Below are 24,644 nucleotides of genomic sequence, written 5' to 3' on the forward strand. Positions count from 1 at the left end.
TGGCTTTGATGAAGCACCTGTCTTCTAAGTTTTCACAATATTTTCATTATAGCTTGGGCTTATTTTTGTACCTACAATCTTTCATTTTATGACCAATTTTACCACAATGAGTGGAGCTAGTGATCTTACAACCTTTGTTGTTGTTGATGAAATAAACTCCTTCTTTAAGACCATTGTTCTCTTGCTTTTTCTTGAATTCATAAAGTAGCTTCAATGGTTTCCAAGATAGGTTATGGAAGATTTTGCAGGGTAACATGGTTGAAACAAGGTGACCATATTTCTCATTGGGCATGCTCTTGAGAAGCACTGCAATAGCATCTTCCTCTTCCACAGGAGCTTAAATTGTTGCTAATTGTACCATCAAACTTTTCATATAGTTGAGGTGTGTAGGAAAAGTATCTGCAGGCTTCATTTTTAACTTGAAAAATTTGATCTTTAACCCAATCTTAGAGTGCTTATTCTTGGTCCCAAATATTTTATCTAGTGTGTTCCAGGCATTAGCAGCATCCTTGGCATCAGTTATATGATGTATATAGCTATCACTGAGTCCTAAGGCTATAATAGCCATAGCTTTTTCATCCTTTAGCAACCATTCTCCCTCTCTTGCTCTAGTGGAAGGTTTCTTTTCTTTTCCATTTGCAATTGACCACAAATCCTTTTTCATTAATGTGAATTTTATCTTAACTTGCCATGTGTGAAATCTCGTGCCGTTGAATTTATCCGTTTGAAATGTAGCCATGATGATGAAGGGTGGTCTTACCGCTTGGCTTTGTAGTACAAGGGCAATGTCTAAAAATCCTTTACAAAAATAGAAATAAAAATTGCAAAGATGAAATTAGAGCTCAAGAGCCACCATTTCCATACAAGTGCATGTTACATGATAAAAACTCCTAGAAATTCATGGCCTTGCAGCATCATAATAAAAAGGTTTAGATTTTTTCTTCTTAATCTTTTTCTTGATTATCTTCTTCACAATGGTTGATTCATAAGAACTCAGCATTGTGAAGATTTTGGCGTCCCTTGTATGAGTAATGAGAAAGCATGAAAATACCCTCTACATAGAGAATCCTTCTCACCACGATTTAAAAAGCATGTGAACACTCTCTATATAGAGGATCCTTGAAAAAAAACCACAAAAAAAAAACCAATATTCTGATTCTCTCTTTGTTGAACCACGTGGTGAGCCGGCAGTGTATGGCGGAGACGGAGGGTAATAGCGATGCTGTGCTGGACGCAGAGAACGATGGCAAGTGTGCTCTAGGCAAGTGGGCTTTAGGCAACCAATGCTCAGCCCTCAATAGGAGACCTTGCAGAAGTGCACCGGCAGCAATGGCGACCGATGGTTGGATCTGCGCAGCACCTACTGTCTTGTGTTGGGTAGCATTGGATAACCAATCCTTACTCGGCACAGCGTGGATAGTAGCAAAGGGTTGCACCTTGCTGCATGTTATGGTTGTATATGCAGCAGTATAGAATATGAGGCAGAGAGCATTTCTATGCACAAGCTATTGAAGGGGTATAGTCAGCTTGCTCAGGTACAAAAATAAGCCCAAGCTGCAATGCAAATATTGTGGAAAACTAGGACACTTGGAAGATAGGTGCTTCATCAAAGCCACAACCAATGAAGCCAACATTGTTTGTGAAGACTCACCTCAGAGTGCCCCCAATTTGGCAAGAACAACATAAAGTCCGGACGGAAGTATCTGCTTGGGTGGAGGAGCAGCTGGCCAAAGAGGAGCTGCATATCCACGTGCCAATCTAGCCTCTGCTGCCTGCCTCATAGAGAACTGTGGTCCGCTGAATGTGACTACCCCTCCCGACTCCAAACAGGGATGAAGTGGAATAGTGGAGCCTTTTGTAACATAGGGCGGTACAAACACATAAAAACTAACACATGTTGAACGTTTATTACAAATCTTTTTCGGGGGAGGGGGACTTGGGTAGAGTACCCATGACACTCACACACACACAAACATAGGGGATGGAAGTTTAGAAACTTCTGAAGCTGGTGAAGTTTCAATGAAGATGCCTTTAACAACCACGTCGCCAAGCAATTGATGCTTGGCTAGTCATTTTAGGCCCAGGGGCCAGGGTAGAGGACCTAGAATGTCTTCAATGTGTTGAAGGTGGTGAAGTGTCGAAAAAGATGCCGTTTACGATGGTGTCGCCAAGCAATTGATGCTTGGCCAATCATTTTGGGCCGAGGGGCTAGGGCAGAGGACATGAATGTGTTGAAGGAGGCTTCAATTTGCAAAAGCCTCAAATATATGAATTTGTAGAGGCTTCAATTAGGCAATTTTTGACTAATTTTGAAAACCCCCCAAAATTCTACTATTGCATGGGCTTCAATTTTGAGCTAGTTGCTGAAATTTGTATCCTACTAGATTATGCAATGGGTGCAGCTGGAAAGCATCTCAGGCCCTTCATTTGCTAGAGTGAATACCATTGATCATTATGGCAAACATAATGCCCTTACACATGAAAAAGCCAAGCATCAAAATCCCTAAACATCTCTAGGAAGAACAGTTTGTGCGTGTTTCTTTCTGACTGGCACCAAAAGGATTGAAAATTGATGCTCTATTTTGGTTCTGGCTATGTTTTCATTGCTTTTATGGGTGGCTGTGAATCCCACAGTAATCTTCATTGTATGCAGGCGTCTTCCAGTGATGCAGAGTCAATGCTATTGTCGATAGGGCTTCCTTCCCCACCTCCTGAGGCTGTTATGTCTGGAGGCCTTCCATTTGGCGCAATTGAAGCTGTGAAAGCCACTTGTGGATCTGTAGCACAAATAACCGATCCTGCTGAGTCTGGTTTTCAACTTACACTAAAACTTGACCTCTCAAAACTACCACCAAACGAAGGTGCAGGGCATTTCCTTGGGAAGGCTACTGACATAATAATTTTTCGTCTGGTAACTGAGGTCAAGTCTCACCAGCTGATTTTTGTTCGCAGATGATCGTGTTCAATTGATGATTAAGGTGGCTTGTCTGCGAGCAATAGTATTGGGGGCACCTCTAAGGGATGTATTAAAGCACCTGGCAGCCAAAGTTGTTGCTCCAGAAGCAGATCGTCTTATGGCAGTAGTGCATCGTCCAAGAGAATCCTTCTTTGTTATACCACAGGTGATGCGTTACTGTATGCTATACCTGAAAATTCAATGTAGTATGTTTTTATGCTAACCTATATTTTCCTTGGAAAGCTTTTCTTGTTTGTATATGGTGATGCACGCACATGTATGTGATTGATGCACATAAGACTAGAGGAAGAAAAAAACCCAAGTAGTACAACATTATGGAGCCAGATTTCATGAAGGTTTCTGGGATCAAGTGGTTTGAAAATCCCTCTCTCTGAAGAAATCCCTTGACGGCCATGGTGGTGGACATCAGATCTAGGTGTCAGAGGTTGCCAATTTAATGGTACCCCCCAAAACTTTGGGATTGAGGAGGTTGTTTATAGGGTGTATTCAGACTGATACCATCCATGAAAACCAGAGGCAGCACTCAGCCTCACTGCTCTGGGTTAACTCTCTTTCACTCTTCTAGTAAGCATCATGTACAGCACGATTTGTATCAGGAGGATATGATGGATAAGACGATACATAAACACAAGCTATAGAGGGCTTGAATTCTGATAATTCCCGGGAAAAATCTGAGGTGACATTGGTTTTATTAAGATAGCTCTCCTGTCCCATTTGGTGAGCATAAATGCTCACTGTTGATTGCATTAGGAGGATGTTCCCATATGGTGAGCAAGGTGATGTTTCAGCACTAGCCATAAAGAGATCGTGGCTATGATGGACAACTTGATGGAGTTGCAGCTATATAATGGTTTGTGTATGGTTCGTAACTCGACCAGTGTGAGTGTTTATATTGGATGGGATTTTTTTTTTCCAGTGTTTACAAGTAACTCTGTCATGGAATCTTCAATGGGTGATGATATGCAGTTTTGTGTGGCAGCCAGAAAAGGTGACTGTTGTGTTTCCGATGCGTTTCAAGGACAGCAATGATAGTGTACTTGCAACATCTTTTTTGCAAGTGAGTTACACATCTTTTTTGCCATAGGTTTTTGTATGTGAGCCACATCCATCTTAGAAAACTCTTGTTTTATATTCGGCTTACCTCTGTGTTATAAACACTAGTGCACGTTACCTTGTTTTGTTTAATTGTAAATGGTTTTGTTGTGAAATTACTTGTTAACACAGGAGTTTATGGAAGCAAGGCGCACAGGTGGATTGCACACTGCCCCTTCTTGCCAGTGGTCCCCTCATCCACCTCTAGAGTTGAAGGGTGCCCCAGCTCATGCACTGGATGCCAATTCAGGATTCGTCTCTTTCGGTAAAGTTTTTCATATTAAATGTTATATTCATCCACAATCCCAATAAGATTTGTAGTTAAGGTAAGCATTCTCAATGTGTTTTGGTGGGGATGCTGGTTTTGAACTTGTCAAGGTGAAACTTTAAGTTTCTTGCTCAGAGTCCTGTGTATCTGTAGCTTTTAGGCTCGTTCCGGTAGTGTGTGTGGGAAGTCAAATGTATGTAAACTGGAAGGTTCTTCCGACATTGTGTCTTGATGATGATGGCATCTCTTTTGATGTCCTAAGAGGGGTTGGAATGGACAGGCTCCTTCACAGTGCATGGAAGGAGGACCTCTATGTATGTGTGTGTGGGTGTGTGTGTGTGTGTGTGTGTGTCTCTTATATCTGAGCAGAGGACTTCGATTGCAGGTAGCAAAGGGCACCCACAGGAGATAGATCCATTCCAAGTTTTGATTGGGAGGGAACGCCATAGCTAGGTATTATTGTTGGATATGGGATAGCTGCCCTGGATCCTGTCTTTAGTGGGATCTGGTTGATGGGTTATGGAAAGACTTCAGTTGGCCTCCTGATCGTTTGCAACTTCACATCTCTCCTATAGCTCCAACTTGAGATACAAGAGTATGACCCTGAAATTGCTCCGTACAAAGCCTTCAATTCTCCTGTCAACCCAACCACAACCGCCCCCCACCCCAAACATCCTTCAATTAGGAGGAAAAGAGCGTCTACTCACGAGCGGACTACAACCCTCTGATAAGGTAAAATGTACAATGTAGCAGAAAAGGGGGGGCTCCCTCCATGGCTGGCAGCTCTCGAAGGGAGGCTACATATGAGGGGAGGTGAGAAAAGCCGCAACGGATGCCTAGAATACCAAACTACTTTGTTGTCACCTCGCTTGAGGAAGGGGCCCGGTATCCAAGTGCCGAGGAAGGTGGTCTGGTGCTGCTGCATGCACCACTCTGAGTCACCTACCAAGCGCTCAAGTGCCCGGGCGTCCACAGAGAGTGTGGGATGAGGTGCATCTAGATGGAGCGAATGGTCTCTGCCGGTGGGGTGGTGGTGTAACTTGGTTGAACACAATGCTAATCAATACACTTAAATACACTAAGATTTAAAGGACACTTGCTCAAATACAAGAAGTAAATCGCTGAATTGACAAGAGGCACACAATGAGCCGGAACGGCCGACCCCTCCCTTGAGTAAATTGTATTACTATTGGAGAAATTCAATACATAGTTTCACGGGCATCCATTGCCAAATCCTCCATGCCAATGCATATGAAATTCAGCATTTAGAAAACAATGGTATGTCGATGTAGATCACCAAGGAGCTGCCTTGATGCCAGGCCCGACTTCAGTGCCCATATTCTCTACCATTGGCTCTATGTTCTACCAAGGAAGGTAGCAACATCTTCAAGAGCACACAGGACAAGAGAAATACTACATAGGGCGGCTAAACAAGGAGTCCTGCCCTTCTACTGAGTAAGTAATGACAATACATTGTCCAATTACCTTACCAGTCTTCATAGAAGTTGTTGCAAGCGGAAGCCTTCGCGTTGGAAGCTTTAGAAGTGTTGATATCTTCGATTTGCCGCAATCCTTCGCGACAAAAGTCTTCAAGAGGATGAAGGGAACCTTGGGAAAGCTTCCCCTATGGTTCAACTTGAGAAAGGAAGGCTGAAATTAGGGTTTTCAGCAAAAAGACCAGAAATTACAGCAAAAATGAGAGCTGTTTTGCTGAATTTCAGTCATTGGGAGTGAGTAGGAGAGTGATTAGCACTTGGAAACACTCTTGGAGGCTTGGAAAACACCCTAGCAAGTTGGGTATGGCTATGGAGAGCTTGGAAATGGAGAGAAATGATGGAAAAACAGAGTTTTCAGCCTCCAAAAATCCTCATGAAGAGAAAACACGAATTTCTCTTAATAAGTAAGTGAATTGGGATCCAATCAGGTGAAGGGACATGGGGAGATGCCCATTTATGAGTAAAAGGGAAGGATCAGGTCTTGGACATTGAGTCTTGTCCGCCTCGGGACTTCAGTGAGTGTGAACTTGGAAGAGGTCATAATTTATAAGTGACTTTTGGGCGCCCAAACTTTAATGAAATGGGAACACACTCACTTATAAATATTGGCTAAGTCCTAAGGGCTATTTGAGTCTAGATCGGGAAATACTTACCACCTGTTCACATGCCACACAACCATGTCAGTAGACAGTTTCACACGCACGGTTCACGGGCGGGCGTCCCCTTACCCGGAACTACACACTGGTCAAGCAAGCATGAAAACAGCACACAATTTCAATTGCAAGCAAGCACATAAAGATGCTATGCAATGCAGCATTGGCATGAGTAATTTCCGTTCATGAAACCATATAAGACCAGGCGTTTCCAGGCAAGTATACGCAATACCAGACCCAGTGGAAAGCCAATCCTCCAGGCGTTTCTGGGCATGTACACAAAGGCACAAGTCCCAGCGGAAAGCCAAGTCCTCCGGGCGTTTCTGGGCATGTGCACAAAGTCACAAGTCCCAGCGGAAAGCCAAGTCCTCCAGATATTCCGGGCATGATAACATCAAGTCCCAGCGGAATATCATATCCAACTATACAGCATGACACGTGTCAATCACATGCATAGGCACATTTCATAAGCCATGGACACCAGTCCAATATGTACATAGTGTGAAAGCAAGAGTGAACCATTCGGGTGGCCAAATGGTGACATCCCCCCTCGCTTCTAAACAGTTGTCCGCAACTGAAATGCATCCAAATATGTCTGAAGCACATGCGGGCAATCTTTGAAGAACGCTTCATCTACCCATTTAGCATCAATGGGAAGATAGTTCTTAAACTTCACAAGGTAACGCCTCACAACTTTGCCTGCAGCAAGCTTGCGTTCCTTGGGATACACAATTTGCTCTGGCTGCAAGATCTCCTCAAGCTCATCCACTTGTGGTGGATCCTCAATGACCATTTCACTGGGCTCCGGCCCCACATACTTGCGAAGGAGACTCACATGAAAAGCATTGTGTATGTGCCAATGACTAGGTAATGCCAATCTGAAAGCCACTTCATTGATCTCCTCGATCACTCGAAAAGGCCCATTGTACCTGGTTGCAAGCTTAGGATATGTACCCTCTTTGCCAGGCCTCTTTGCAAGTCTTGCTTTTTCAAATTTCAGCAATACCCAATCATTCTCTTTAACATCTAATTGCCTTCTATGCTTGTCGGCAGTCTTTTTATGCTTGTCTTGTGACCTTGCAATGGCTGTCCGCACCTGAGCAAAAGCAATATCCAAGTCTCTTACATACTCATCAGCTGCAAATATCTCATCCTTTGTGCGAAGGATGGGTGGTAAAACCACCTTACCATAAACAATCTCAAACGGGGCCTTTCCCGTAGATGCATGCCCCGTGTTGTTGTATGCAAATTCCACAAGCGGTAAGTACTTCTCCCAAGAAGACTTCTGATCCGCCACATAACATTTCAAGAGATCCAACACGGCTGAATTTGCAGCCTCACTTTGCCCATCCGTTTGAGGGTGATAAGCTGATGAGAAGTCCAATTTGGTGCCCATGTTATCAAATAAGGCCCGCCAAAAGAGACTTGTAGTCCTGGGATCTCTATCCCCCACAATGGACTTCGGCATTCCATGATGTTTGAACACTTGTGCAAGATATATTTTAACCATATGCTCAGCTTTGATGGTCTTTTTGACCGGCAAGAAATGAGCTTGCTTGCTAAACCTGTCCACAATTGTCCAAATTGCATCATTACCCTGTTGGGTACGTGGCAAGTCCATAATGAAATCCATTGTAATACTTTCCCATGGTTGCGTGGGAATAGGCAATGGCTGAAGCAAACCTAGTGCCTTTTGCCTATCAAATTTGACCTTTTGACAGGTGATACATGCACGTACATGTGCCTCTATGTCCTTTCGCATACCTGGCCAAAAGAAATACCGCTCAATCATGTGCGTAGTAGGCATTATGCCTCTATGATAGGAGCATGGCACTCATCTAAAACCTTTTGCCTCATGTCAGACACCACACATAGGCAATTAGCTTTCATGAGATAACCCTCTTTGATCACATATGAGGCATGTGTATGACCAGCCATCAAATCAGCCCAAATAGTGGCAAAATCAGCATCCGTATGATACAAATCACGCATGGTATACAAGTCCCCATGAGAGGCAACTGAGATAGCTGCTACATACGGCTTTCGTGACAATGCATCGGCCACTACATTCTTCTTTCCTGGGATGTGCAAGATCTGAAAATGAAACATAGAGAGGAAATTGGCCATCCTCATATGCTTCTCTGACAACTTAGTTTGAGTAAGAAAATACCTCTAACTCTGGTGATCTGTCTTCACAGTGAAATCAGCCCCAAGAAGGTAATGTTTCCATATAGTGAGTGCATGAATTACAGCCAAGAGCTCTTTCTCATAAATGCCAAGAGATAGCTGTGCATCATGCAATCTACGACTCTCATAAGCCACGGCATGTCCCTCTTGATTGAGGACAGTCCCTATGCAATTTCCAGATACATCACATTCCACACAAAAAGGCTTTTGCAAATCCGAAACGATCAACACTGGGCCATGAGTAGTTGCATCTTTCAATTTGAGGAATACATCTCTCTCTACATTAGTCCATTTGAACACGGCCTTCTTCTTTGTCAAATCATGCAAAGGAGAAGCAATCCATGCAAAGTGCCGAATGAACCTGCGGTAGTAAGAGCATAATCCAAGAAAACTACGGATCTCATGCACCGAACTCAATTCGGGCCAATTCCGAATTGCATCAATCTTTGTAGGATCCATCCGCACTCCATCTTTGGACACAATATGCCCAAGATAATGTATCTCTGACAAGAAGAACTCACTCTTCTTTGCATTTATGAAGAGTTTATGCTTATGGAGCTCTTCAAAAACAATAGCCAAATGAGCTTTATGTTCTTCTTCGGTCTTCGAGAAGACTAGGATGTCATCAAAGAAGACACCTGTAAATTTCCTGTATCCACGGAATATGCGATCCATCATTCTATTGAATGTAGCCGGGGCATTTGTAAGACCAAAAGGCATAACAAGATACTCATAAAGCCCAAATGCTGTCCTGAAAGCAGTTTTGTGTACATCTTGAGGCACTACACGCACTTGATGATATCCACTCTTGAGATCAATTTGGCTAAAGCATGCCGATCCATCCAACTTGTCAAGGATGTCGTCTATGCGTGAAATCGGAAACCGATTCTTGATAGTAAGCTTATTCAAAGCTCTATAATCCACACACATACGAAAGGATCCATCCTTCTTTTGAACCAAGAGGACGGGTGAACAATATGAGGAAGAGCTTGGCTGAACCAAACCCTTCTCAAGAAGCTCATTCACTTGCTTCATGATCTCCTCTTTTTGGGATGCACTTACACGATAGGCTGGCCTATTAGGGGGTGAGCTACACGGCACAAGATCAATGCGATGATCTTCCGGTCGTATAGGTGGTAACTCATCAGCAAAACAATCATTGTACTCTTGCAAAAATTTTGCCTATCATTACAAAGAGTGTTTACATGTACATTAGTTTTCTCAATAGGATCTCGTACAAAAATCAAGTACGCAAAAATACTCTTTTTCATTACTTTCTTAATTTGTACATGAGATACAAGGAGAATAGTATCACCCTCTTCACCAGCATCAATTACATGTTCTCGGCCTTTATGCATGAAGGTGATCCTGTTAGTCTTGTAAGCCTTGTACGGATCAATACGTGTATGCCAAGGCTTTCCAAGCAATAAATCACAGCCATTCAAAGGCACCACAAGAAAATCCTCATGATCCACATAGCCTTGAATGTGTATGCGCAACTTGCCAAAAATAGGCATGACCTGCACTTCTCTACCAACAAAAGCAGCCCCTGCTTCAATTTGAGGACCCATGTCCTCCACTTCAATACCCAAAGCAGCTGCCATCTGAGTGGATATGAAATTCTCCGATGCACAATCATCAAACATGAACAAAGCGGGTTGATCTTTGAGCTGTCCCCAAGCTTTACATACAACCCTATCTTTGCTATCATGTGAAGTGTTGCCTTGCACATCCGGAACCATATGCACATTAGGCTTCGGTACATTAGCATTTTCAGCTTTGTTCTTCTTATTTGGGCATGCTCTTGCCATGTGCTAAGTGCTGCCACAAGTAAAGCATTTGCCTTCACGCATATATTGCTCCTTCTTCTCAGCACTAAGACCAAAGTTTGTCGGCTTATAAGAGCGCTTTTTAGCAAACTTATTTTCAGCTTTTGGACCTGATTTGGCTTGGTTTTGGTCCCTTTTAGGTGGCTGTCCATCATTTTGCAGGTTTTGGACAGCTCTCTCTTTGCCTTGAAATGAGGGTTTAGCCTTATTGGATCGACTCAATTTGAGTTCCAATTGCTCGGTGGCGGTGGCGGCTGCGATTAATTGGTGTAAGGTATGACCAGGATACATTTGTAATCCCGCTTTGTACACGGGTTGCAATCCCGATTGAAACCTTCTCTTCCTTTCTGTCTCGGTGACATGCATAAATGGAGACACCTCCAAAAGCACTTTCCAAAACTTTTGTACATATGCATTTACCGATTCCCCCTCATTTTGCTTTACCCAATCCCACTTCATTGTTATCTCATTCAATGCATTGGGAGGCAAGAATTGACATGCATAAATGGAGACACCTCCAAAAGCACTTTCCAAAACTTTTGTACATATGCATTTACCGATTCCCCCTCATTTTGCTTTACCCAATCCCACTTCATTGTTATCTCATTCAATGCATTGGGAGGCAAGAATTGAGCATAATACCTCTCCTTGAACTCTTCCCATGATCTAACGGGATTTGGTGACAGCTTCTCCGTGAGCCACCAATGGGGAGCAGTGCCTTTCATGAACATGCTTACATGCCGGATCATGAATTTCTGAGTGAAATCCTCATCATTGAAAGCAATATCAAACTGGGCAATAAAAGCAAGTGCCTTTGATGCATCGTATTCCCCATGATATGTGTCAAACTTCACAGATTTGTCTCTGACTTTGAAGTCACGAGACTTTGATGCATGTGTGTGCATCTCAACATGTTTTCCCCCATGTTTGTGCATTGGGACAGTCCCTGTAATTGGCATCATTTTTGGACGAAAAGGTGATGCATAAGGCATAGATACATGTGCCCTGTAAGCATGAGGCATGGCTGGCCCCTCAACATGCATTGATACATTTTCAGCCATAGCTTCTCCCTCACGAGCACACTCGAAGGCATGAGTGGCATGAGAGATACGCGGAATACTTGCACCAACAGAAAATTGCAGCCCATGTTGCATGGGTTGTGCATGTACATTTTCAGCCGGCAATGGCATTTGACATACATTTTGATCACTGCCATAAACATTGTATCCTTCACGGGCTACATGAGATATTCGTGCATGGCGTGAAGTCACTGATTGTTCCTCTCCCATAGCATGGAGATTCATCCTCTTAGACATAACTTCTTGTTCGGGTACTTGGGGGGATTCCAAGACATGTGGGATGGTTGCCTTTTCTGCATAGGCATCCTCGGTACGAGCCAAGTATGCACGTGCTGCATCCCTTGGTTGCATGTGCAACTCTTGAGCAATCATTGCCATTGCATGATCCATATAAGATTCAGCTTTCTTGGTCTTCAAACGGTCATGTACCAATGGATCCTCGCGGCGATAGAGATTCAATTCTTCTTGTTGTGCTTGGAGAAGAGCTTGCATACGAGTAAGTTCAGCCCTCAAGACTATGGACTCTTCTTCTTGCATCTTCTCTTTGCCACGGGACGGCTGTCCCACATATTCATGTTCCCTATTGTGCACCACATGAGTTTGCTCGTCTTGTAAAGCATTGGAGGCATGCATTTCATTGTCCCTGCCTCTTGTATTAGCATCTCCAACATTCATTGTATGGCTGTCCATAATGCTCTAAGTGTAGAGATAGCTAGTGTTCACGGTGATCGTCTCTCACGGTAGAAGTGAAAGAGAACCGTACGCTCTGATACCAATGTAACTTGGTTGAACACAATGCTAATCAATACACTTAAATACACTAAGATTTGAAGGACACTTACTCAAATACAAGAAGTAAATTGCTGAATTGACAAGAGGCACACAATGAGCCGGAACGGCCGACCCCTCCCTTGAGTAAATTGTATTACTATTGGAGAAATTCAATACATAGTTTCACGGGCATCCATTGCTAAATCCTCCATGCCAATGTATATGAAATTCAGCATTTAGAAAACAATGGTATGTCGATGTAGATCACCAAGGAGCTGCCTTGATGCCCGGCCCGACTTCAGTGCCCATATTCTCTACCATTGGCTCTATGTTCTACCAAGCAAGGTAGCAACATCTTTAAGAGCACATAGGACAAGAGAAATACTACACAAGGCGGCTAAACAAGGAGTCCTGCCCTTCTACTGAGTAAGTAATGACAATACATTGTCCAATTACCTTACCAGTCTTCATAGAAGTTATTGCAAGCGGAAGCCTTCGCGTTGGAAGCTTTAGAAGTGTTGATATCTTCGATTTGCCGCAATCCTTCGCGTTGGAAGCTTTAGAAGTGTTGATATCTTCGATTTGCGGCAATCCTTCGCGACAAAAGTCTTCAAGAGGATGAAGGGAACCTTGGGAAAGCTTCCCCCATGGTTCAACTTGAGAAAGGAAGGCTGAAATTAGGGTTTTCAGCAAAAAGACCAGAAATTACAGCAAAAATGAGAGCTGTTTTGCTGAATTTCAGTCATTGGGAGTGAGTAGGAGAGTGATTAGCACTTGGAAACACTCTTGGAGGCTTGGAAAACACCCTAGCAAGTTGGGTATGGCTATGGAGAGCTTGGAAATGGAGAGAAATGATGGAAAAACAGTGTTTTCAGCCTCCAAAAATCCTCATGAAGAGAAAACACGAATTTCTCTTAATAAGTAAGCGAATTGGGGTCCAATCAGGTGAAGGGACATGGGGAGATGCCCATTTATGAGTAAAAGGGGAGGATCAAGTCCTGGACATTGAGTCTTGTCCGCCTCGGGACTTCAGTAAGTGTGAACTTGGAAGAGGTCATAATTTATAAGTGACTTTTGGGCGCCCAAACTTTAATGAAATGGGAACGCACTCACTTATAAATATTGGCTAAGTCCTAAGGGCTATTTGAGCCTAGATCGGGAAATACTTACCACCTGTTCACATGCCACACAACCATGTCAGCAGACAGCTTCACACGCACGGTTCACGGGCGGGCGTCCCCTTACCCGGAACTACACATTGGTCAAGCAAGCATGAAAACAGCACGCAATTTCAATTGCAAGCAAGCACATAAAGATGCTATGCAATGCAGCATTGGCATGAGCAATTTCCGTTCATGAAACCATATAAGACCAGGCGTTTCCAGGCAAGCATACGCAATACTAGACCCAGTGGAAAGCCAATCCTCCAGGCGTTTCTGGGCATGTACACAAAGGCACAAGTCCCAGCAGAAAGCCAAGTCCTCCAGGCGTTTCCGGGCATGATAACATCAAGTCCCAGCGGAATGTCATATCCAACTATACAGCATGACACGTGTCAATCACATGCATAGGCACATTCCATAAGCCATGGACACCAATCCAATATGTACATAGTGTGAAAGCAAGAGTGAACCATTCGGGTGGCCAAATGGTGACAGGTGGTGCCCTCGATGACCTCACTACACTGCGTTCGCCAAATATGTCAGGATGCAATGCTGCTGATGAGCTCCCACCGTTGGCTAGTGTGGGTTTGGGGTCCATGAAGCCATTGGAATTGTGTTGGCAATAGTGGCGGTCATCCGAAAATGGGTGAGCTGAAGCGTGAGACCCTCGCCAACCTGCATGTAGAGAAGTGCCAGGCCTGCTTTTGTGGCCCATGCAATGGTCCCCTAGGTGATAACCGTGGAGTTGTCTAGGTCCAAAGTGAAGAGATGCAAATCTGCCACCAAAACTGCTACCCCTTTGGGAAGTCCCAAAGGCAATGTTTTTGGGTCTATTGAGGATCAGTGCACTAGTTACAAGAAGCCAAGCGATAAGTGATCGCAAGCCAAGTGCGCATTTCAAGGCTGTTGTTGGCAACCTATCACAGGATGAGAGTTATCTTCCTTGGTCGGAAGTTGTCAGCGCTCCAAAAGTTGGCGAGGAAAGAAGGGGAGATAATGTGGGCTTGCCTATGCGTGGCTGTAGAAAAGCAGGTGTACCATCAATCTTATGTAACTGGAAAACTTGGCCCAGTCTGGCTGAGTACTCGAAGAAGGGGAGTCCTAGGTATTGTGGCTGGGTGGGATTCCTCCATTGCCACCTGTTCAGGTCCCACTGAAGTCAGGTCATGAGGTGGTTCTCCCAAAGCCACTGGGTGGGATTCCTCCATTGCCACCTGTTCAGGTCCCACTGAAGTCCAACCATGAGGTGGTAGAATTTTGATAGGGGAGGATCCGATATTTGATTGGTGGTCGTGGAAGCTGAGTATTCGCACCTGCTGTTTGTGGGGGTGCAGTAGTCCTGGGAAGAAAGGGGCCTGTTGTGTGCTACAGCCGGCTGTGACTGCCCACCACAAAAGTGAGTGGGCGACCCTTTTAGATGCTGAAGATTGCGCAGAGGGATACCAAGCCAGGATAATATCAGCACCTGCCCCAGTGAATGTGAGGGTGGGCTCCCTGTGGATGGCTGGAAGGGAGATGGATGAGGGCATTAAGACAGGCTGCCTGAGGTGCCCCTCATCAATAGATAGGGAAGATTGGAAGAGTACTAGTGGAAGAATGTTCCAGGGTCGAAAGAGACTAGCCACAAATTTGTACTCAAAATAAGTGGAGAGGAGTGTGTAGGGGTGCAAATCGTCACATGAGTGAGCAAGAAGTTCTTCTTCCACGACTCTCCTGTGGCTGGAGGCTGTGGACAATAAGCTTGCATGGCAGGGCTCTATTTTACGAGCTATGAGGCTAGACCAACACCATGACTATGCCTTACACCAAGCACATGATGTCCATACAACCGCGCCCCCCGCCTCTGAAATGTTTGGCTAGAGCTGTAGTCTAGGCTTCGCATGGTTCCTCGATCCCTTCTCAAGAGGATGTGTACTCATGAGCCAATTACTCACTTATATAGGCTTGGGACCGATATTAAAGCATGAAAGCACACTTCTTGATAGTTATAGTAAAGTAGTACAATGACCTTTCAAGAATTACCCAGGTGAATGCTTTTATTCACCTTGGTAATTCAAGAGTTACCCAGCTCAGTTTTATTCACATAAAACTGAGCTCGCTCTTAGAATGAGGCCGAAGACCTTTGCAATACCTATGGTCGCTCTTGTCAAACAATACAAAATTGTTTAAAATTGATCATTTAGTTATCCAATAGTCTTCAAAGCAATAAGTTGAACTGTGTATGCAAATATAAATGTACTCAATCTCCACATGCGGAAGATACACCTTCCCAATCAGACATATTCCTAGAAATACTATCTCAAAGTTAAACTTCAAGTGTTGGACTTAATTGCTCCTTTCAATCACTAGCTTTAGAGCAATCCACCAAACTCATGTTCATCCAAATGTTCAATTCTATGAAAGCTCTCTTATCTAAGTATTCGACGAATGAAACACGCTTGCCAAGAAATACCAACCAAATAAGTTGGCCTAGTGCAGACGTGCACTACTTCATGCAGCCGAGGTTGACAACAGTCTCGAGGCTCGCGAGGGTAGCTCCGTGGTGCTATGGGACGTCATGGAGTAGAGATTGGTCGGTGCGTCTCGTTAGTTAGCTCAGCTCATGGCTCGGTGGGGACAGCCAAATCTTGTGGGTTTTGCCCATAGTTGTCATGGTTGGGTGGTGAGTCAGGCCTGCACCCCCTTCACGTTTTATGGCTTTGTTTTGTAGGTTTCGAGTCTCGTTTCAGGATTGCTTTACGAGGAGACCCTTGGGGATTTGACACAACATGTCCTTCCATAGCTCAAACATGTATAAAAGCCCACATGGCTCTTCCATATGGGCATAAACTTGTGTGACAGTCCATATGGCTCATCCACAAGCACATTAACGTGTAAACCAGCTCATGTGGCTGATTCATGAGCTCATAAACCTGTAGACTAGCCCATGTGGCTCATCCGTGAGTGCATAAACCAATCTAACAACCTGTATGTTGCATCCATGAGTGCCAAAACTTGTAAACCAGCCCATGTGGCTCATCCATGAGCGCATAAAGCAGTATAACAGCCTGTATATCACATAAAACCAGAAATTTCAGCAAGCTTTAAGACTGTTTTGCTGAAAAACAGCCATCTAGGGTGTTCAAGATGGTGTAGAGTAGTGAAAATGAAACGAGACCCAAGCAGGGGTCACCCCTTCCTGGACTCACTTCTCCAATTAGCACTTTAATATACACTCTTAAAAGACAATAGCACAAGACAAAATAGCAAAAGAAAGTAATTAACAACTCTGAGCATAGATAGATGACACCACACTGAGGCCGGAACGGCCGCCCCCCCCCCAAGGAATGATATTATTACTTGGGAGAATTTGTTACAAGTACACGGGCCCAAGGCCAAATTTCCAATAAGCAATGCACAATGAAAAACAAAGTATCAAACCCAAATATGTTTGTTGATGCCGAGTCTGCAATCACCAAGGGCTGCCCCGTCCATAGCACCTTCCAGAGTCACACTCTGCGTGCAATCCACCCGTCCCTTGCACTACGGATCACGCCGTGCCAGTCCTAGCGATGGGGCACCCTCACGGAGTTGACTCGGTGAATGGAAGAGGAGTCCAGACATAGGAGAGCAGGAGAATTCCTCATTCTTCGCGATGAAAATCTTCTGGAGCCACCGTACAGCCAGTAGGAAGAGTGAAACAACCTGGGCCACTTGTAGGAAATGCGTATGACCTAAATCCACGCGGATAACCCCACTGGTCTGACCTGAATCACACGTGGGAGTGAAGAGGGCTCCTGCTAGCTGTTTTGAGTACACACATGAGAGAAAAAGAGTGCTGTCCAGACCTGAATCCACGTGTGGAAGTGAATAGAGAGAAAGCTGTACCATTCAGTCCATGGGAAAAGGGTTCCAAGGATGCTGTACGGCCAGATTCAACAGGTAATGATGGTAATGTACCTGCTGTACCTGCTGTACGACCAGAATCAGCAAGAAAATGAGGATAATATACCTGCTGTACCTGCTGTGTGGTTCAGTCCTCAAACAATAGTTGGAATAGGAGCTGTACGACCTGTTTCATGAGAATAATGAGTGCTCCAGCTGCTGTACAGCCTGTTTTCTCTAAATCCCAGCAAGCAGCTGTGTTTTCTTCCTCCAAAATGCAAGGGAGAGGGCTGGAAGTGAGGCGCCTTCTTCCCATGCAAAGGATTGGGTGTGGTAGGTGGGGTAGGTGGCCAACCCCCACCCCACATGCTATAAAAGGGTGCCCAGGCCAAAAGAGGGTGCCCACACTTATAAAGTGTCCACCTACTTTTAATGAAGTATGAAACCTGTAAGTTATAAGGCTTATAACTTAAAACTCTTATTAAAATAAGGATTTCCCACCTGTTCACACGCCACAAAACCTGTCAGAAGACAAGGCATTCCATGGCTCACGGGAGGGCGTCCCCGACCCCTGAGCTAGACACACATGTCAGGCATGCAAACGAAACCAGTTCACGCGAAAACATTTCAAAGGCAGGCAAACATGAGTGCACAATGCAACATTGTTAAAGGATAATCTCCGTTCATGTACTTGCACAATACTTGACATTTCCGGGCACAAGCAGGCCCACCGGAAAGTCAATTCCAGGCATAGTTTCCACGAGTTTCGGAAACGGGGGTGCGGAGCACGGCGGGAAACGGAGTTTCGGAGTTTCGGCCTTCGGGAAGAAACGGGGAAACGGAGTTTCGGTTTTAGGGTTTAATACATACATATATAATTAATAAAAACATTACAAAAGCTTGAAAAATACATCTTTGCTTAAGTTCAATGTCAAAGACTCAAATGATAGATCAAAATTCAGAAATGACAACTGTAGGCTCAAGCCTCAAAAGAGTCAATACAAAACAAGATCCATCATCCATCATCCATCATCCATAATCCATAATCCATATGTATAGACTATAGTAAATACAAAACATGATCAAAAAATATCCATGTGGCTGGCAGGCTGGCAGCAGCTGCTGCTGGCATGACAAAATCCTAGAGCTAAGTGCTCCAAAAATCACTCATCAAGATCATCCATGGAGGAGTCATCCTCCGACTCATGAGAGTCAGGCTCAGATGAAGAAATGGTAGGATCATGGTCCTCTGCCTCTGCTGAAGTGGAAGTTTGCCTCTGAGAATGGGTGGTGCAGCGGGTGTTGTGGCTCGGCACTGTCAGCTCCTCATAAAGCAAGGTGTGACTCCTTCTTGCTTGGCACTTGTGCGGTTCGAGGTCGGAAGACTCGGAGAGATTCGAGAAGTGGAGGCTGTTTTTCTGGTCCTGCAGGCTGCGAGCAAGGTGTGACTCCTTCTTGCTTGGTAGAGCTTAGATGGCAAAGGTGGAGGCCCCAAGTAGAGAGGTAGAGGGCGTGGTAGAGGGCTGATGTGGAGGTAGAGGAGTAGAGGGCAAGGTAGATGGCTAGAGCAGCTCCAAACAGGCGGCGGAAAGAAGCGAAAAATGCCGGCGAAGAGAGCACGCGGGTTTTTGAACCCTGGAAAAAAATAAAAGATGGAAACGCCGTTTCCGTTTCTGGAAACGTTTCCGAAACGTTTCGGCGTTTCGGTGCTCCAGAAACGCCGTTTCTGGAAACTATGATTCCAGGTACACACACAGTGTACAATCCACCCGTCCCTGGCACTACGGATCACGCCGTGCCAGTCCTAGCGGTGGTAATCCAGAAGCATACACCGTGTGCAATCCACCCGTCCCTGGCACTACGAATCACGCCGTGCCAGTCCTAGCGATGGAGCACCACTACAGAGTATGCTCATCCAGAGCCCAAAGCTCACACAAGAAGATAAGAGGACCATTAGATAGCTCAATGGTGACAGAAAATCATTTTCCCCAAGCTGGATATGGCTATGGTGGGCTTAGAAATGAAGAGAAATGGTGAGAAATTAGAGTTCTCAGCCTCCAAAAACCTGCTTGAAACTCAAACTCGCCCAAGAGATAACTCTCTCATGTTCAAATAAGCAAGAAAATGCTACAAAGTCATGCGTAGAGCTGAATTGACGAGTGTGAGGACACTTGTCTCACTTTTATCCTCTTATCTGCCACATGTCCCAAATCCAAAGGCCAAAAATTTCACGATCTTCAGCTCATAAAATATCCCTAATTCCCAAATAAATGGGCGAGACTAAATAAGTCTCCATAATACCAATATCAAAATCATGTCCTAAAATAAATGGGCGAGACAAAATACTCCCGTAAGTCCAGATCATAATCATGTTTCTGTCCATACTCCAAATCGAAGGAGCAGTTACTCGTTCTCCAATCCTTGGTGACATCAAACGCATGCTACTCTCCACTGGGTTCCATTCCAACAAGGTGTCAGTCCACATGACCCTTAGTGTAGACATAAGTCCCCTACCAACCAAGCGTCATGCCCACTCTACCACTTGCACTCCGTGTTGGTGCTTTGGCCACGCAGCTTGGAGGAGAGGTGGATCAAGTGTGTAACATAAGATAAGAATCAGTCACATGCGTAGATATCCTGGTGCTCCATAGAAATCCTTGATCCATGAGATAATCATGAGTTGCATAAGTCCAATGCATCCCAAATAAAGGATGCCAAAAACATAATCCATCCCAATAAGGGGAGCCATAAACAATGTTTCCCTGAAACCATCGCAAGATAAACAACACACTATTCTCCTTGTTCAGGCATACAAGGGTCAGTGAACATCAAAAGCACTTCATGAATCATAATAAGTAGCAAAAGCACCAACTTTGTAAACCCACCATGCTAGCCAAAAGATATCTCCCAATACCGGTTGTCTTCGAGCTAGATAATAAGATCATAAATCAGGCATTAATGACCAATTCCATATAGAAGAGAATACACGCAATAAAGCCAATTCCACGATTCCAAAATGGATTCTGAAAATCCATAAATTAGATTGTCTTTTGCACATGCCTTGATAGATGACTGCTCCCATAAGTGGATAGGCCCAGTGTGTTTTAACTACACTAGTAGCCATTGTTTATATCCCACGAGAATCGTCTTTACACGAGTGTGAAAGAGCAAATGCTCTGATACACCAATGTAACTTCGAGGGTTTTGCAAAACACTTGACCATTAATGCAATTAAATACTAAAATCGGCCACAGCCTTAACACATCCATCATCACCTTGCATAAAACATAAAAACTGGACAAAACATCCACAAATGCTGAAAGTGGAGCTTGCACATTTGACACCGCATAGAGGTCGGTATGGGCCGACCCCCCCCAATCCATAAATTAGATTGTCTTTTGCACATGCCTTGATAGATGACCACTCTCATAAGTGGATAGGCCGAATGTATTTTAACTACACTAGTAGCCATTGTTTATACCCCACCAGAATCGTCTTTACACAAGAGTGTGAAAGAGCAAATGCTCTGATACACCAATGTAACTTCGAGGGTTTTGCAAACACTTGACCATTAATGCAATTAAATACTAAAATCGGCCACAGCCTTAACACATCCATCATCAACTTGCATAAAACATAAAAACTGGACAAAACATCCACAAATGTTGAAAGTGGCGCTTGCACATTTGACACCGCATAGAGGCCGGAATGGGCCGACCACCCCCCCCCCCCCTTGGAGTATTTCATTATCCAAAGTGAAATATAACATGTACAAGCTTTGAGGGCCTTACTCTCCTATGGAAGATGCCGGATTATCCATATACAACCATAAACGTGTCCATCCAGTATGGCTATCCAACATGTCCTTCCATAGCTCAAACATGTATAAAAGCCCACATGGCTCTTCCATATGCACATAAACTTGTATGACAGTCCATATGGCTCATATACAAGCACATAAACTTGTAAACTAGCTCATGTGGCTCATTCATGAGCTCATAAACCTGTAGACCAGCCCATGTGGCTCATCCGTGAGCGCATAAACGAGTCTAACAACCTGTATGTCTTATCCATGAGCGCCAAAACCTGTAAACCAGCCCATGTGGCTCATCCATGAGCGCATAAACCAATATAACAGCCTGTATATCACAATAAAACCAGAAATTTCAGCAAGCCTTAGGATTGTTTTGCTGAAAAACAGCCATCTAGGATGTGCAAGATGGTGTGGAGTAGTGAAAATCATCTTCCCCAAGCTGGATATGGCTATGGTGGGCTTAGAAATGAAGAGAAATGGTGATAGATCAGAGTTTTCAGCCTCCAAAAAACTTGCTTGAAGCTCAAACTCGCCCAAGAGATAACTCTCTCATGTTCAAATAAGCAAGAAAATGCTACAATGCCATGCGTAGAGTTGAATTGACGAGTGTGAGGACACTTGTCTCACTTTTATTCTCTATCTGCCACATGTTCCAAATCCAAAGACCAAAAATTCCACAGTCTTTAGCTCTAAAAATATCCCAAATGATAGCTAATTTCACAATGGCGCTTTGGCAATCCTCAATCTCTGCTGAATTCCGGAGGTAATGACGCGAACGGAAATTCCATCGGAGATTGCCAAAAATAGCAACTCTCCTAAATTTTAGGAGTGTGATCCTTTGTATTCCACGATAATCCCCCATTCCCAAAGCTTGTTCTTTCCAAATATTTGGACGTCCTGGAGTCCACTAGACCCCTTTCATACTGGGAAATGGCTAGGTTGGTGACAGGAGGTTCTACTATACGTGGAGTAAAAGTGCACCCATGCACTACATATTCCTACATTTTGCAAAATCCAAAGACATAGTCCTTTTGAAAAAGGTTAAGTTTGCAATATTCTTGTGTGACAACTGGACAATGCGCCACATAAGTGAACACGTCCCTCCGCAGTTTAGGTCAATAGAAATGTCACTCGAGCTTCTCCAAGGTAATGATTATGGCATGTACACCGATGATGGCACCACCCATGTCTGGAGAGATGTGGCCATGTGGTTCTTTGGTTCACATAGTCGGTCTTTGTAGAAAGGCCAACCATCCCTTACTAGAAAATGACTTGCTCCTGTGGCTTTCAATGCCTAAGCCCATTGCGTACAAAATCCACATACGTGTTTTGCATGTCACGAAGACCAAACCCCAAACCTCTCAAGATAAACCAAAACGGGATGAAGTTTGTGAGCTGATGACGCAGTCCAGAATCTGCCACTCAGTTCATAGCCACGAAAAAATGTGTTTTGTCTATTCATAAACTTCTGAAACATTTCTCAGCCAAACTGTTTTGAAACTTTTTCAAAACCTCTCTCGCATAGGCATTTTGCCCAAGTTTTAAAGGTCTTTTCTTTATTGGCTTTTTTGTGTGCTTCTCTTCAGTTGTTTTTCTGCACGTCTTGGAGCTTGCCATGCTACCCCTCCTCTCCTTTGCTTCTAGCCGGCAGCCATATGGTTCCATACCTCTCATCTTTTTCTTCTTCCTTCTCCTCGTCTTCTCTTTCCTCTCCTCCTCTTCTTATCCTTCTTGAAGGCTAGGGTTAGCACAAGTATGCAGCTATGGTGGGTGATAGGTGAAGGCCATGGTGTTGGGGTGTGTGCATAGAGAGATAGAGATAGAGATAGAGATAGAGATAGAGATAGAGAGAGAGAGAGAGAGAGAGAGAGAGAGAGAGAGAGAGGAGGGAGAGTGAAACACAAACTGTAGAGAGATGATATTGCACGACTCAAAATGATGTGATTGATATTGTAAACCTTACACCAAGTACATGTCTTTTGTAGGTTTAGAACCTTATCTTTTGACTCTCACATATCACACTCACATATAAGCATATGGCACATGGCATACACTTATCTTATTCAGTTATAAGGGGAGACACACCTAAGCAGGTGTTCACACATATATACATCAATAAGCTACATACACATACATATAGGGTGGACACACACTGCAAGAGTGGGTTGCACTCAATTGGGATGGAGTACACACATCCTAGCACTCATCACATGGAATGCACACAAGTGTAGACAAACCACCATGGATCCTTGAGCAATTAGCTTCAAGAGAAGATTGTATATTCCAAAAGTTACTAAATGAAATAAATCCATGGGCTTATACACTTGGGCCTCTTTTCACACTACACTTGTTAGTGGCCTTTGGTCCATACAATTATATACAAGATAAGTACACATCCTAACACTCATCACATGGAATGCACACAACGGTAGACAAACCACTATGGATCCTTGAGCAATTAGCTTCAAGAGAAGATTGTATATTTCAAAAGTTACTAAATGAAATATGTCCATGGGCTTATATACTTGGGTTCCTTTTCACATTGCACTTATTAGTGGCCTTTTATACTTGACCATGGCCTTTGGCCCATACACTTATATACAAGACGTGTCACCATGGTACACACACATACGAAAACACAACCCTTTGGGAGAAGTACACACATGGACACAAGTTGGGTACACATGTGAACACATAAACATGGACACATATGTGAAGGATACATGCACACGAGGCTCCGAATATCCAACAAACCTGCCTTCGGAGCGAAGGAGGCGAGACCTGAACACAAAAGAAATATACTACCATCTAACCCTATCACTTGTTGTGTTAGAGCTGACTTATCATGCACACCTCTCGTGTCATGATAGCCCTCCAATTACATAATGCAATTGAGGTAGCAAGGCTGGCACTTTAGTCACCCCCTGGCTCCTAACTGGGATAATGGAAACACGAAGCCTTTTATAAAACAAGGCACACAGAACGAACATTTATTACAAATTCTTTTCAGGGGATAGCCCGGGCAGAGGACCCATGACACTGACACATAAGAACATAAATATTAAAGACATTAAAATCCCCGCACAATTGTTGCACACACGTGTGCACACTCCTTCTCTTCAATGATGTGGGTGAAGTCCTCGGCAAGAATGCCTGTGGGAACAACTTCTTAGGATGTTCAGTCCATGACTCTCAAAAGTGCAAGGTTGGAGTCTTCAATTTTGGGTTAAAAGGTCAAATTAGGTAAGAACCCCAATTTTGCTTCAAATTGTGAGGCAAATTATACATTATACAAAAGCGCCAATTTTTACAGGCAATTTAGGAGTTAATTTGATGTTAATTGCTGAATTTTTCAAAAGCCCCAAAATTAAAGGGTGTCTGACTTCAATTTGATTGATTTTGCTTGATTTTTGCTAAACCCCCCAAATTTTAGAGTACAGGCAGCTTCAAT

The 24,644-nt window shown here is 44.0% G+C and overlaps 1 protein-coding gene across 1 annotated transcript in view; it reads left to right on the top strand.

Moving 5' to 3' along the window:
• Positions 1 to 24,644, top strand: part of DIS2 (Arp2/3 complex, 34 kD subunit p34-Arc) — a 99,177-nt gene that overhangs the window by 32,703 nt on the left and 41,830 nt on the right. The window contains exons 3-6 of the mRNA XM_086788186.1: positions 2,654 to 2,861; positions 2,953 to 3,122; positions 3,957 to 4,034; positions 4,202 to 4,334. Of these exons, the coding sequence (XP_086644312.1) occupies positions 2,654 to 2,861; positions 2,953 to 3,122; positions 3,957 to 4,034; positions 4,202 to 4,334 (589 nt within the window). The remainder of the gene's footprint in view (positions 1 to 2,653; positions 2,862 to 2,952; positions 3,123 to 3,956; positions 4,035 to 4,201; positions 4,335 to 24,644) is intronic.

This window comes from Cibotium barometz, chromosome 52 (assembly GCF_041138505.1).
Source record: "Cibotium barometz isolate CiBa-2024 chromosome 52, ASM4113850v1, whole genome shotgun sequence".
NCBI classification, from domain to species: Eukaryota; Viridiplantae; Streptophyta; class Polypodiopsida; order Cyatheales; family Cibotiaceae; genus Cibotium; species Cibotium barometz.